Source organism: Sparus aurata, chromosome 2, assembly GCF_900880675.1.
Source record: "Sparus aurata chromosome 2, fSpaAur1.1, whole genome shotgun sequence".
NCBI lineage: Eukaryota > Metazoa > Chordata > Actinopteri > Spariformes > Sparidae > Sparus > Sparus aurata.
Genome location: NC_044188.1, coordinates 11840937 through 11854498, shown reverse-complemented (window position 1 = coordinate 11854498; position 13562 = coordinate 11840937). Strand labels below are relative to the sequence as shown.

At 41.6% G+C, this 13562-nt stretch overlaps 2 protein-coding genes and 1 long non-coding RNA gene across 3 annotated transcripts in view; all 3 read left to right on the top strand.

Annotated features, from left to right (window-relative positions):
* LOC115571768 (extracellular calcium-sensing receptor-like) overlaps positions 1–8409 on the top strand; it is a 20517-nt gene extending 12108 nt beyond the window's left edge. The window contains exons 10-15 of the mRNA XM_030401353.1: positions 4473–4559; positions 5335–5541; positions 5627–5902; positions 6343–6570; positions 6663–6786; positions 6871–8409. Of these exons, the coding sequence (XP_030257213.1) occupies positions 4473–4559; positions 5335–5541; positions 5627–5902; positions 6343–6570; positions 6663–6786; positions 6871–7784 (1836 nt within the window). The 3' untranslated portion in view covers positions 7785–8409. The remainder of the gene's footprint in view (positions 1–4472; positions 4560–5334; positions 5542–5626; positions 5903–6342; positions 6571–6662; positions 6787–6870) is intronic.
* Positions 547–1076, top strand: LOC115596452 (uncharacterized). The gene is made up of 2 exons (XR_003986905.1): positions 547–720; positions 812–1076. It is a non-coding gene; the product is annotated as an uncharacterized LOC115596452 (long non-coding RNA).
* Positions 8242–13562, top strand: part of LOC115571763 (extracellular calcium-sensing receptor-like) — a 77252-nt gene continuing 71931 nt past the window's right edge. The window contains exon 1 of the mRNA XM_030401339.1: positions 8242–8322. Within this exon, the coding sequence (XP_030257199.1) occupies positions 8242–8322 (81 nt within the window). The remainder of the gene's footprint in view (positions 8323–13562) is intronic.

The following is a 13562-nucleotide window of genomic DNA, read 5'->3' as shown; positions in this document are numbered from 1 at the left end:
ACCGAACAAAAGTAACGTAGTAACTGTCTTTGGCAACTTATATGAGGGAAAAAAATACCACAGATGTACGTGGAGAAGCGTATGTCCTGCCGACTCTTCGTCACATTTCTGTCCGAAAAACAGCGTCTGTCACCGGCAAACACCTTTAACTCACCGAGTGTTTGTGATAAAAATAGATCACCGCGACCGTCAGCCCTCCTGACCGAGACTTCAGGGAACTTTCCCCCAGAAAACAGCCTCCATCCCCGCGAGTGACAGAGTCAGACAGTGTCCAGTTTACTGATGGTGATTATGTATAATTATGTAATTTAGCGCGAAAAACGTAACTTCGTCACTTTCCAGGATGTTTGGTGGGTCAGGATCTCATTCACAACACATTATAACAGCATCCATATGATAATAAACCGTCCGCGGGTTTGGATTAACAGGGGGAACACCTGGCGAGACACCCACGTCATCAACATGACGTATACCGTCACGCCTCTTTAGGAGCCGCAGCGCCGGCTTTCTGTATGAATCACACACGTGAAGGCGGAGATGCTTCGCTCTGTGTGAATCAACATCGGCGGAGAATTGCCGAACCACCGCTCCGGAGATAATGCGGAGAGGCTGTGTAAAAAGGGCTAGTGCCGCTTAAGGTTAGACGGCACTGTACATAGAGCGGTTCTGCTCCCCGTTTCAAGTGTTAATTGTGAACGGGATTTTTCTACTCTGAATAGGGTAAGAGCATCACTCTGAGGAGCAAAACAAATATTTTCTTTATTGGTGCAGTTTATGACATTAACTTTTTTTTTTTTTGATGAATCCTTAGGTGAAAACAGACCTGAGGAATCAGCTGCAAGGAGAACACCTGGCTGCCTGCCTGAGAATCTCCATCAACGGACCTGACCCCAAGGACTTTCCTTACGATAAGGCCTTGCACTATTTTTTTCGGAAGCCCCGAAAAATTCATTGCCCTAACAAAGGGTGCAAAGTCTGCAGGCAGTAGGAAAGAAAGAAGCTATCTGTATATATATCTGTCAATTTATCTAATCTGTATATAAATATGTACATAAAGTGTTGTAATTATATTCCAACTCCGCGTTCTTCTTGGTCATCGCCGCTGCCGCCGCCGCCCCCCGACCACACCACCACAAATAGATGCCTGTCCTGTGGGAAACACTGATATATATATATATATATATATCTCTTAAAAAAAAGTTTCTTCTTTGGAAGAAAATCCACTTAAAACGGTTCAACAGCGACAGCTGCAGACGGAGGAGACAGAGCAGTCTGTGAGAGGAGCAGGGAGCAGGAAGGTGGAGGCTAGAGGAGGACAGAGGGCTTCTGTCCTCCGTGGGAGGGACCTCCTTCCATTCACTCAATGCATTCAGGATTTTTTCATGCTGATCTATGATTGGCTAAGACAAGTAAAATGACGCGCTAAGGGAGGACGTCCTCCCTTACCAATCAGCAACCACAATACAAGATTGACAGCAGGTTGGTCCAATTACAGTTCCTAAATTTCATTCTCACATTTATACAACCATAAACAAAAAATACTTCTATGTAATTTACAGCTTTCACTGCCAGCCATGCTCGGACAGAAATATGGAGTTTTCAGCGCTATTGGAATCGGTTTCAAAGGAAATAAGCACATTTCTGAAAGAAAAAAAACTGTTCGGAGAAATCAGAAAGAAGCAGTCAGAAAGAAAATTCATAGTTCTCGTTTCTTTCGTTCGTCCAGTTACAGCGCACACAATACAGAGCAGCAACAAAACCACTGTTGTGAAGTCCATGGTTTGAGTGCTAAGATAGCAGAGGGGGTAGAACAGTTGCTTCCCATTCTGGCGACTAGGGTTCAAATCCCAAAACGGTTACAATTTTATATTGTCTTTTGTCTTGTATATTAGCCTTTTAATGAAATGTTTTTTAAAGAAGTCTTGTAAGTCATTGTTTTATTGCTTAATTTTCATTGAATATAAGAAAGTAGGGTTAATTAGTTAACATGACACCGTGGACTGGTTTTCCTCCTGTCCTCCCCAATTTTTTCAGTCACCAGCCGCCACTGGTGGGTGCACTTTCCTTTGCTTACCAGTCTTTGTTAGTGTAAGAAGGACACATTTAAGATGTGGCTGTGGCTCGGGGTGGAGCCAGAGTCTTGTTATTGAAAGGCCAATGGTTCGATTCCCCTCGTCTGCTGTCCAAGTGTCCTTAAGCAAGATACTTAACCCAAAACTGCTCCTGATGTGCTGGTTGGCACCTTGCATGGCAGCCACTGCCATCAGTGTATGAATTACTGTATGTCACTTTGGACAAAAGTGCTAAATGCCCTAAAATATGAAATGTAAGCTGTGGTCTACACGCAGGCCGCTGTATTGTTGGAACCTTGTGGTGATGGTCCCAACAGTCTTCAGGTACCCAAAAGCAGACACCAGAAGCTTGGATCAAGTGAGGAGGGTGTTCAGTGAACACAGAGTATATTGCAGTAGAGGGCTGAGGAGAAGGCTGGAGGCTTCACCAAGTATGCGATGGAGGAATGGGCTAGGCTCGAGGAGGGAGTGTGACACTGAGGGTCCCTGTTGAAGCCGGCTGTTGGCAGAGGTGCAGGAGGCTGGGTCGTGGTAGGCCAGAGGAAATCTTGGAGTAATGAGATGACCGGAGGAATTAAAATTAAATAGAGAAACAAATTCATTCTCTGGGGATAACAAGCAAAAGTTATTGGAGAGGAGACCAGGGTTTTTATCCTGACACTGATTGCCTCAATGCGCTGCCTCTGAAAGACCAAAAAAGCCACAAAAATCTTCTAAATATAAGGTAGGCTCAGACATATGAAACAGTAGACCTATTCCTTCAATAATGTAGCCAGTAAAGACATGACAATACAAACAATTATTGTTTTATGTGTATTTATTATAGTACAGAGAACAAGGAATGCAAGGGTATATGTGATTCAAGTAAATTCATGTAAATTTAAGTTCATTTTTTTTTAAAGTCATTTTTAGGCCTACAAAATTCAGCTCATTTCAGTCACACAGTTCCTTTTTTTTGGTGACGGAAGGTCACGGTCATGTGCAGTTTGAATGGATTCTTAATGAAAAAAAAACACTACTGGTTCAATTTAGTTGTTAACGGCGATTGCAACGCATTATGTGACAATTCTTTGGATATATATGACTTACAATTATTACAAATTACAGTATGTTACTTTTGTAACCGCTAAAAGAAATATATTACGTTGGTTTTGAAATGCCCCCTACACCCCTCACATATGTTGACATTAAAAGGAGAGTACAAAGAAAAAATGATGGGAAGACATATTGGTCCACTACTTGTTTTAGTATGTTAAAAAACAATCTGAAATTAGAATAATTCCAGGCCCTGCCCCTACTCTTGCTTATAGCCCATTGGGTGCTGTTTCAGATTAATCAGTGCTGCAAGTCAATAAAAGGGGTTGACAGTAATAAAGCTGACCCAGCTCAGGAGAGGGATGAACAGGAAGATAGTCATGTGGGGATTTTTAGATATTAAATTGCTCTCACTCATGTATCTCATGTTGCTGTATGCCTTCTCTTCTGTTGTGTCCTCCCCTCTTTATTCCTCTTCATGCCGGTTACAGGGACGGTTTCATCTAAATGAGATGCACAAGGCTGGAGATGTGGTTTTAGGTGGGATATTTCAGGTCCACTTCTTCTCTGTGTTTCCTGACCTATCTTTTACCTCAGAGCCACCACAGCCTACTTGCCACGGGTGAGTCTCTCAGGGAAACAGCAAAGCAAAAACTGGAGAAGATCAATTCCATGAGTCATGTGTATTTATGTATGTATGTCTGCACATCAAATATTACTCTGAGAGAATGAGATTATAGACATATGTTATCTTAAACATGTTCTTAAATCTATTTGGTTATTGTAAATAATTGATGATATTCAATTGCCATAACTGTTCTTAAAATGTGTGCTTGTGCAGTGTGTTGATATTTTCATAGTTATTGTATGTTGTATTTTTCAATAGTTAATAGTGGTATTTGTGTTAGTTTTGATGTTGTAGGATTTAGGAGGGTCCAGACCATGGCCTTTGCTATTGATGAGATCAACAAAAACACCAAGCTGCTACCTAATGTGACTCTGGGATACAGTCTTTATGATCACTGTGTGAAACTGGGGATTTCATTTCGTGCAGGTTTAGCCTCAGTCAGTGGTCAAGAGGAGCAGATTATTTTAGATGAGACCTGTGCAGGAACCCCTCCAGTCATAGGGATTGTGGGTGATTCTTCTTCTACACATTCTATTGCCATCTCCTCTGTCCTAGGTTTGTACAGAGTACCTATGGTAAGTTTGCAAATTTGCCTTCTATAAATTGTCTTGGATCATTTTGATGTGATCTCAGATTTAATGTCACTTGCAAATTTGAAACTGAGTTACCGTTACAGATTAAATTAGCCGGAAAAAACTTTGAATGTTTTGAGGTCGAACAGTCTGTGTCTTTCACAGGTGAGTTATTTTGCCACATGTTCCTGTCTGAGTGACCGGCAGAAGTTTCCATCTTTCTTTAGGACGATCCCAAGTGATGCTTTCCAGGTGACCATCCATCAGCAAAATGAAAATGTATAAAAAGGATGTGCAGTAAAAAATTCACAAGAAACAACATCTCTACACTGCGAAAACGGTTGTATTCCTTAAACTGCAATAACTAAATATGATCCTATGTCAAACCTTTTTAGCATGTAATCTCTGTATTCACTCAGGTGCAGGCTATGATTCAGATACTGAAGCGTTTTGGCTGGAGTTGGGCAGGTCTGCTGGTCAGTGATGATGACTATGGACTCCACGCTGCTCGATCCTTCCAAACTGACATGGCACACTCTGGTGGAGGTTGTCTTGCCTACTTAGAGGCGTTGCCATGGGACAATGACCCAGCTGAACTACGGAGGATCGTTGATTTGATGGAGAAATCCACAGCGCGTGTGGTCATTGTGTTTGCACATGAGAGTTACATGATTAACCTCATGGAAGAGGTTGGGCTTGAACTACAACTAAAGTTATATGTATTTTTTAGATTTGTATTTATCAAAATGAAAGATTTAAGTTGCAATAACAAATTGGCCTGTGACAAATATATTTATTTGAATAGGTTACACCTCTTTTTATTCAATGCCCTGTTAGCAGGGTTTTAGAGTTACTCAGACAAATTACACAAAACTGTGGTTATGATGATATGCATTATGTATGAATGCATTTGCTCATGCAATTTACTGTAAAACAGTCACTTATGTGTACTTTGTACAATTCAGAAGACTAGCCATTACTTCAGTGACATGACATTATGGCGTTATATACTTTATTTGATACTCAGGTGTTGAGGCAGAATGTGACAGGCCTGCAGTGGATGGCCAGTGAAGCCTGGACAGCTTCTACTGTCCTCCAGACCCCTGACCTCATGCCATACCTTGCTGGCACACTGGGTATTGCCATCCGTCGAGGAGAAATACCAGGCTTCAGGGAATTCCTTCTACAAATGTTACCTGACCTACACCATAACAACAGCTATGGAAATAGTATGGTAAGAGTTGAACTGTGCAATCTGATGTTTATTGCAGAAATAATGTATAGTCATAATTTATAAGACTGTTTTGAATATATTTCAGGTAAACCAGTTTTGGGAATTTACATTTCAATGTAGATTCCCGCCACCTCCAGCAGGTTGGGTCGAGGCCGAGGGAACACTATGTACTGGACAGGAAAATCTAGAGGATGTGGAGACTGAGTTGTTGGACATTTCCAATCTCAGGCCAGAGTATAATGTGTACAAGGCTGTGTATGCTCTGGCCTACGCCCTTGATGACATGCTGCAGTGTGAGTCAGGGAGAGGGCCTTTTAGCGGGCACAGCTGTGGCAATTTGAAAGAACTGGAGCCATGGCAGGTGGGAGATCACTTTACAGTCCATCTGTTATATGACTAAATCATAGGGTTTAGTATTTCTTGCAAAGTGGTACCACTGATTGTAATGTGCCAAACAAAAAGTGAGAGGAAATTACCTTCTACTAGGTGATGGCAGTGGTTATTATTATTGGCTCAGTGATAGGTTCTTCTTTTGATATGTTTATAAGTGTAGTATACAATTTGATAACTTAATTCTCGGTGCCCCCATGTTTACCATGATAACACAGAAATGATATACACTCAACAACCGAGTCAACCAGTGACAGTATATGGGTTGGAAATAGCAATTACTTAAAGCCAACTGCTAGAATACGTTAGGAAAAAAATTTAAAGAGATACCAGAGGATCTGGCATTCAAATTGCTTTTGGTCTTTGAGCTTTAATCTGTCCTCTTTTTTTTTTGTCTGTCTGTCTATACAGCTAGTGTATTACTTGGAAAAAGTCAACTTCACTACAGCATTTGGTGATCAAGTGTCATTTGATGAGAATGGTGATGCCTTAGCAATCTATGATGTCATGAACTGGCTGTGGCTGCCTGATGGAGAAACTAAAGTTCAGAATGTGGGTGAGGTCAAGAGGTCTGCCTTCAAAGGTGAAGAACTCACAATTGATGAAGACAAAATCTTCTGGAACTTTGAATCAAAAAAGGTTATGTCTGTTTTTTCAGACACACTGTGGATAACTCATTATAGTAGTGTAAAGTAATGGTGAATAACAGATACTTATTTTTCTCCCTATAGCCACCCCGGTCAGTGTGCAGTGAAAGCTGTCCTCCAGGTACCCGCATGGCCAGAAAGAAAGGAAAACCTGTGTGCTGTTTTGACTGCATCCCTTGTTCTGAGGGGGAGATCAGCAATAAAACTGGTTGGTTTTTACCTTTTAAATATTGCAGTTTTGAGACATAATATTAACAAAGAGAGTATCTCAGGTCTGTTCCTTTTCTCATAGATGCCATGGAGTGCACCAGCTGTCCTGAGGACTTCTGGTCCAGCCCCCACCGTGACCACTGTGTTCCTAAGAAAACAGATTTTCTCTCCTATCATGAGCCTCTGGGTATCGGCTTGACAGCTGCCTCCTTGCTGGGCACATGTATGTGTGCTGTTGTCCTAGGCATATTTATCTGTCATCGCAGCACACCCATCGTACGCGCCAACAATTCAGAACTGAGTTTCCAGTTACTGCTGTCACTTAAGTTATGTTTCCTGTGTTCACTGCTCTTTATCGGTCGCCCCAGACTGTGGACATGCCAGTTGAGACATGCAGCATTTGGGATCAGCTTTGTGCTTTGTGTCTCATGTATTCTTGTCAAAACCATGGTGGTTCTGGCTGTGTTCAAGGCCTCCAAGCCAGGAGGGGGAGACAGTCTGAAGTGGTTTGGTGCAATGCAGCAGAGAGGGACAGTTATTGCTCTCACTTCTGTTCAGGCAGCAATCTGTACTGCCTGGATTGTATCTGCCTCCCCAACTCCTCATAAAAACACTCAATACTACATTGACAAGATAGTCTATGAATGTGCAGTTGGGTCCACAGTTGGTTTTGCAGTGTTACTGGGCTATATTGGCTCATTGGCTTCCCTCAGTTTTCTGATTGCATTTATATCAAGGAATCTTCCAGATAGTTTCAATGAGGCCAAACTCATCACTTTCAGCATGCTGATATTCTGTGCTGTGTGGGTGGCCTTTGTCCCTGCTTATATCAGCTCACCAGGCAAATATGCAGATGCAGTGGAGGTGTTTGCCATCCTGGCCTCCAGCTTTGGCGTCTTGCTGGCGCTGTTTGGACCAAAATGTTATATCATCCTGCTGAGACCAGAGAGGAACACAAAGAATGCAATCATGGGTCGAGGTACAAGCAAGTTATAAAAACTGCATTTAATGACAGGAGACCGAATCAGCACTCCTTCTGTATACACTACAGATTTACAAGTGAAAAAGTATGTTGTGGCAATGACTTGAAATGACACTGTAACAATGTTAACGTGCTCTGCTTTACACCATAGAACTAGAGTTACAACATATAACCTTTGCTATATTTAATAATTCATTAATTCTGAAATAACTAATTGACTGCACTTTTATCTCTGAGGAGTAGCTGTGTAGATTGTTGAAATGTTTCTCGTTCAAGAAAGACTTAAGTGGCAGGACAAAAATCTCTTCCACCAGCATTCAAATTTTGATCTGAAATTCTACTGCCAGCTTCTGATGAAGCGAATGGGATGAAATTGGATCATCATCAAACGGTCTGCTGGAATGTTATGGGGTTCTTTAATCTCAACTCAAACCACTGACAGATTTTGATTCCAAACTCATCACTTTCGGCATGCCGATCTTCTGTGCTGTGTGGCTGGCCTTTGTCCCTGCTTATGTCAGCTCACCAGGCAAATATGCAGATGCATTGGGGGTATTTGCCATCCTGGTCCCAGTTTTGGTCTCTTGCTGGCACTGTTTGGACCAAAATGTTACAGAATCTTGCTGAGACCAGAGAGGAACACAAAGAAAGAAATAATAGGTCAGGAAATCCAGGCCTAGTTACTGTACTTATCTTCATTCACTTTTTTCTATATATAATTAAAAAGAAATATTTGAAAACTTAACTTATTTTAACTTTATCATGTAAGTTTTACATCACATGTGTTCTGCAATCCTGGCATAGGTATAATTTATGTCATGTACATGACGTAAAGGATTTTGCCCAAAACAATATGAAATGAATATGAAATGTCTTACCACTTAGATAAAGTAATTCTACAGTGTCTTATATCAAGATGGATGGGTTTTCATCGGTATTAATTTAAGACTGTTGTGTTTAACATAGTTTCACTTGCTTGCAGGGTCATTTGTTTCTCATTATGATAAAACTGTGCCCTAAGTCAAACCACATCAGCACATCTGGTGACTACTTTTACATATCCCTCGTAGGCTGATCTTATCCACAGTTATGTGGAGTGTGTATGTACTAACATATAGTACTTTCTTGTCACTGTACACATGTACGATGAGATTACAAAGCCAATTCCAGTAGCAGTGCAAAAAACAGTGTAAAGAATAGACAATAAATAGACAAAGTAATGGTACAAAAAAAAATATATATACATATATACATACATACATATATATATATTGCCCATTTTGGTAGGAAATAATGCACATTGTAGGGTATTGCACAGTAGGTAACAGTGTTTAATAGTGACTGACGACAGTCCGGGGGTTTGGGTGGCTGGACTATGAGAGCAGTGCATGTGAGAGTTCAGAGTGGTTATTGCTTTTGGGAAGAAGCTGTTTTTGAATCTGTTTGTATTAGCCCAAATGCACCTGCAACTTGCATTCATAATGCTCTTACATACGTCAGTTGATGCTATATCTTCTTGCCACTTTTCATGCCATGAAAATGCTAGTCAGAAGTATAAAATTGTGCTGGACCAGCCAAATAAGGTGTGTCTCAATCAGTGTTACTTAGTAACGCGTCACTCTAATCTGACCACTTTTTCGAGTAAGGAGAAATCTAACGCGTTATTATTTCCAAAGCAGAAATCAGATTAAGTTACTTTTTCAAGTCACTGTGTGTTCATATTATTTTTGTCATTTGCCTAAAAATATATCTTTTTAATTTCTTCTTGTGTCTCAGGAGTGCCGTCACGTATGTGACAAGTCACGTTTTCAGCACGAGGACAACTCACGTGTAACACCACGCAGCGACACAAACACAAACAACAATGCAGGGAGTAGGGAGATGCGCGTTTTCATCCTGGAAATACAGTCATTCTTTTGAGTTTGTGTCAGCTACAGGTGAGAACATTAAGGTTCGTTGTACACTCTGTGCTGGCGACAAAGTGATATCATGCTTCAAAAACACAACGTCAGATTTGAAGAAACATTTGGAGTCGCAGCACAATTAAGTTTACGGAGCAAGTCCCACCAGGGGTCCGTTTCACAAAGCAGGTTTAGTGAAAACTCTGAGTCTGTTAACCCTGAAATGAGGGAAATTCTGAGTTTTCCGTTTCACAAAGGGAGGTAACTCAAACCAGAGAAAGAGGGGTAACTCTAGCCTGTTTCACAGAGAGAGGTAACTTAAGCTCTCGGTCAGTTACCATGGTAACATACTCTTTGAACCTAACCTGGTCAGGACCTGGGGCCTCATTTGTAAACGTTGCGTACGCACAAAAGAAGGCGTACGCAACTCTCTACGCACACCGTGGGATTTATAAAAAGAGAACTTGACGGGAAAATGTGCGGTCCTCCACGCAAACTCTGACCCATGCGTACGCACATAACTGGGGTAAGGAGAAACTGCGCCACTGATGGCAGAAGAAAGAAACGGGAGAAACTGTAAAATACTGATCGTGTAAAATAAATAGTAATATTACCTCATATATGAACAGTTTATTTGCAAGAAATGTATTTAAAAAAAAACTATTTCTACAATGAATGAACAAAAATACTCCCTGGAGTGCACATGGGAAACATATGATTTAGGACAAAAGTAAGACAACAGTAGAGCAAATTACATTTACACTGATTTAAATGCAGTTTAATATATTAATATCCCATACCATATAGCGCATTTCGCATTTTCTGCGTTTTTTTGCAAATGGGATGTCGGAGATGCGGAGCACTTGAGCAAGGCAACTGTATGCAGAGCGGTCAGAAAAGTGTGCCTCGCCCTGAAACGGCTACTACCCATCTTTATCGTTTTCAGCTCCTCTGCCTCCGTTAGAGGTGGCGGTGCTGGGCCACCACCCGTTTTACGCGCATCTGCTTTCTTTCTGTTGGCTGAGTAGAAGTCTGTGTTAGTTTTAATAGGCTTAATTATTTAACAGAACATGATATAGATGAGAAGACATTTATGTGTGTGAAAACAGCATTATGTTGGGGATAAAACAATTGTACAGTCAAACAGCCACTTAATATTTACTTTACAATGTAAAACATGATCAAAATAAGGTACCCCCATGAGATTATGCCGAGGTCTAATGTTTTTATGTTTCATCTTAAGTTGCTGCCAAGTGCGCTTCTCCCCCGCGGGGTTGCTCCTAAATGAAATAAATCAATAGGCTACCACTCAAGCAGTTTCCCCATGTAATATTATTGTGATTGCAAAGGACTACATTTAAATTTACGCATTGACCCGAGCACCAATGTTCCCCCACGCCGTCTCCCTCTCTTTTGCTGCTGCAGCGGTGTTACACTTCCTTCTAAAAACGTGCGCAAACTAACCGTTTGAGCGCATTAATATTTCCAGTGGGGTGAAAAACTAGCCCTCCTCTTCCCCGTTGTTATGGTGACTCGTCGGATCGGGGCTCCATTGATGCTGTCTTTTTATACTTGTAGTGCACGCGCTTAACTCCTCTTGTTCTCTGTTCTGGAACCGAAAACTCAGAGTTTCCTATCTCAGAGTAGATCAACTCGGAGTTCAGGGTTAGACTCAGAGTTTGTTGAACCTGCTTTGTGAAATGGACCTCAGGTGGTGTTAAAGGGATATTCCGGTGTAAATTTAATCCATGGTCTAAATCACTGTGAAATGGTCTGATTTAGACTCCCTTTCGAGAGATCAAGTTAGCAGACCGCTAATTTACTGAGTTTTATCAACCTCAGAAACAACCGCACGACAACAATACACTGCAATAAATAGATCCAAATATAAATCGCCACCAAAAAGCCACAAATAATGCTCAGAAGGTTACACCCCGCCTTTCCGAAACGCCGCTGTTCCGAACATAGACTTCAATTCATCATAATGGCGGGGTTTCCCTTTTTTTCAAAGACCCCGCTATTCCGAAAAGTCTATTGGGGAAACCCCTCCATTCCGAAACCCCCCCACTCCGAACGGACACAATCAGAAAGGAAACGGAGGCTGTGCATTTATCCTTTTTTCCTTTGTGGGTTCAAACGGATCATGTGGCTGATTAACCGCAAAACAAGCCTACTTCATATTAATGACATAACGCCCATTATGCTTCAGCTGGACAAATGGCTATGTCGAATTGAAATTACTTTATCATGCTAAATATCCGAAATTGTATGAAAATTGCTCCAATGCGTTATACCGATCTTCGTGCATATTCAGACACAGCCTGATATGGGTTCTGAGCAAAGGAATGTCTGTTTTCTCCCCGGTCTGTTGTCAGCAGGAGCAGGGGCTGCAGGCTCGCGCCTGGGTGAAGTGGGCTCAAGCCAGAGTTCAGCCGAGAGAGAAGAAATGTGTATTTCTTTTGCTCTGTGGGAGATCTCCCACAACAGAGTGGATGAGAAACCAAGGGGGACAGATCTGCCCAGCAAACATCAGAACGCAGAGTGCTGCCTTTGTCTGTCACCTGGTTCAGCACCCTGGACACCTGCCTGCTTAACTGGATGTGGGAATTTGATGCATTTGAAGCCGCGACATTTGGACAGAAACGTCATATATAATAACATTTTTTCGAGTCGTAAACAGTTCTGTAAGTGTAAGAAATAACAATCAATTAGGCTATTAGTGTTAGTCCTTCTTCATATAAAGTTGTGTTACAGTCGCACAGCTGGAGACCGCTAACAAAGTTAGAGACAAGAGAGACAATGTATGAAATTCTGCAAAATTATGTGCGGTCAATATGACCGCTTATGGCTGAAATAGGTAAAACAAATCACATTTTCTTTTCCTTTTGTGTAATTTATATAAAAACTATTCTCAATTAAAATACAGACACTTTTAGAAAGATGGTTAGAAGTCTGTAATGTTTGCATTTTGTTTACATCGCAGATTGATAACTTAATTGTGATAATGTTCAAAGTTATCATTATTGTTGTTATTATTATTATTATTATTTACTGTGCTAGGTATTCTTTTCGTGGATCTTGGTGCTTGGAGCAATATTGTTGTTGTGGCATTCATGCCAATAAAGCGAATTTGAAATGAATTGAATTAATAAGAGGGCAAGAGAGAGGGAGTGTGGACGGGGGATCCGTTGTGTGACAGCGGAGCGGAGGGTCAGCAGCTGGATTTTGCACGCACAGTCAGTATTATTAGTAGGTGTTTGAGGTTTATTACATTTGCGGACATTATTACATTCAATGTACAGCATTTGCGCCCTTGCCTTACAGCGCCTTTGCGTGCGCACAGTTTGCGTGTGTAGGCCCGTGCTCATGATAATCCGTCTATGGCTATAAGAGATGGATACACAATCAATTTCATGTAGTGTTTATTGAATCAAAAATACATAGGTAGCCTATTGTCTTCTCCTCTGCTTTGTTTTTTCAAAGACAAACTGAGCAGCACTGCTCAATCCACTCATACATTGTTAATCTTCCACAAAGACAAGTTATGTTAAAACGAACGACCAGAGGGGTCATTCCCCGGCAGATCGCACCCATGGGCAGTGATGTGCACAAGGGGGGGGCAGGGGGGTCAGTCACCCCCCCTCGTGGCCCAATTGTTGAAAAACGCGCGCTAAAGTGCCCTCCTGAGAGCCAAAACGCGCGTTAAAGTGCCCTCCTGAGAGCCAAAAAAGCGTGCCAAAGTGCCCTCTTGGTTGGCAAAACACACTAAACTGCCCCCTTGGCTGGTTAAAACATGATAAACTGCACTCTTGGTTGGCAAAACACACTAAACTGCCCTCTTGGGAGCCAAAACATGATAAAGTGCCCTCTTGGGAGCCAAAACACATGCTA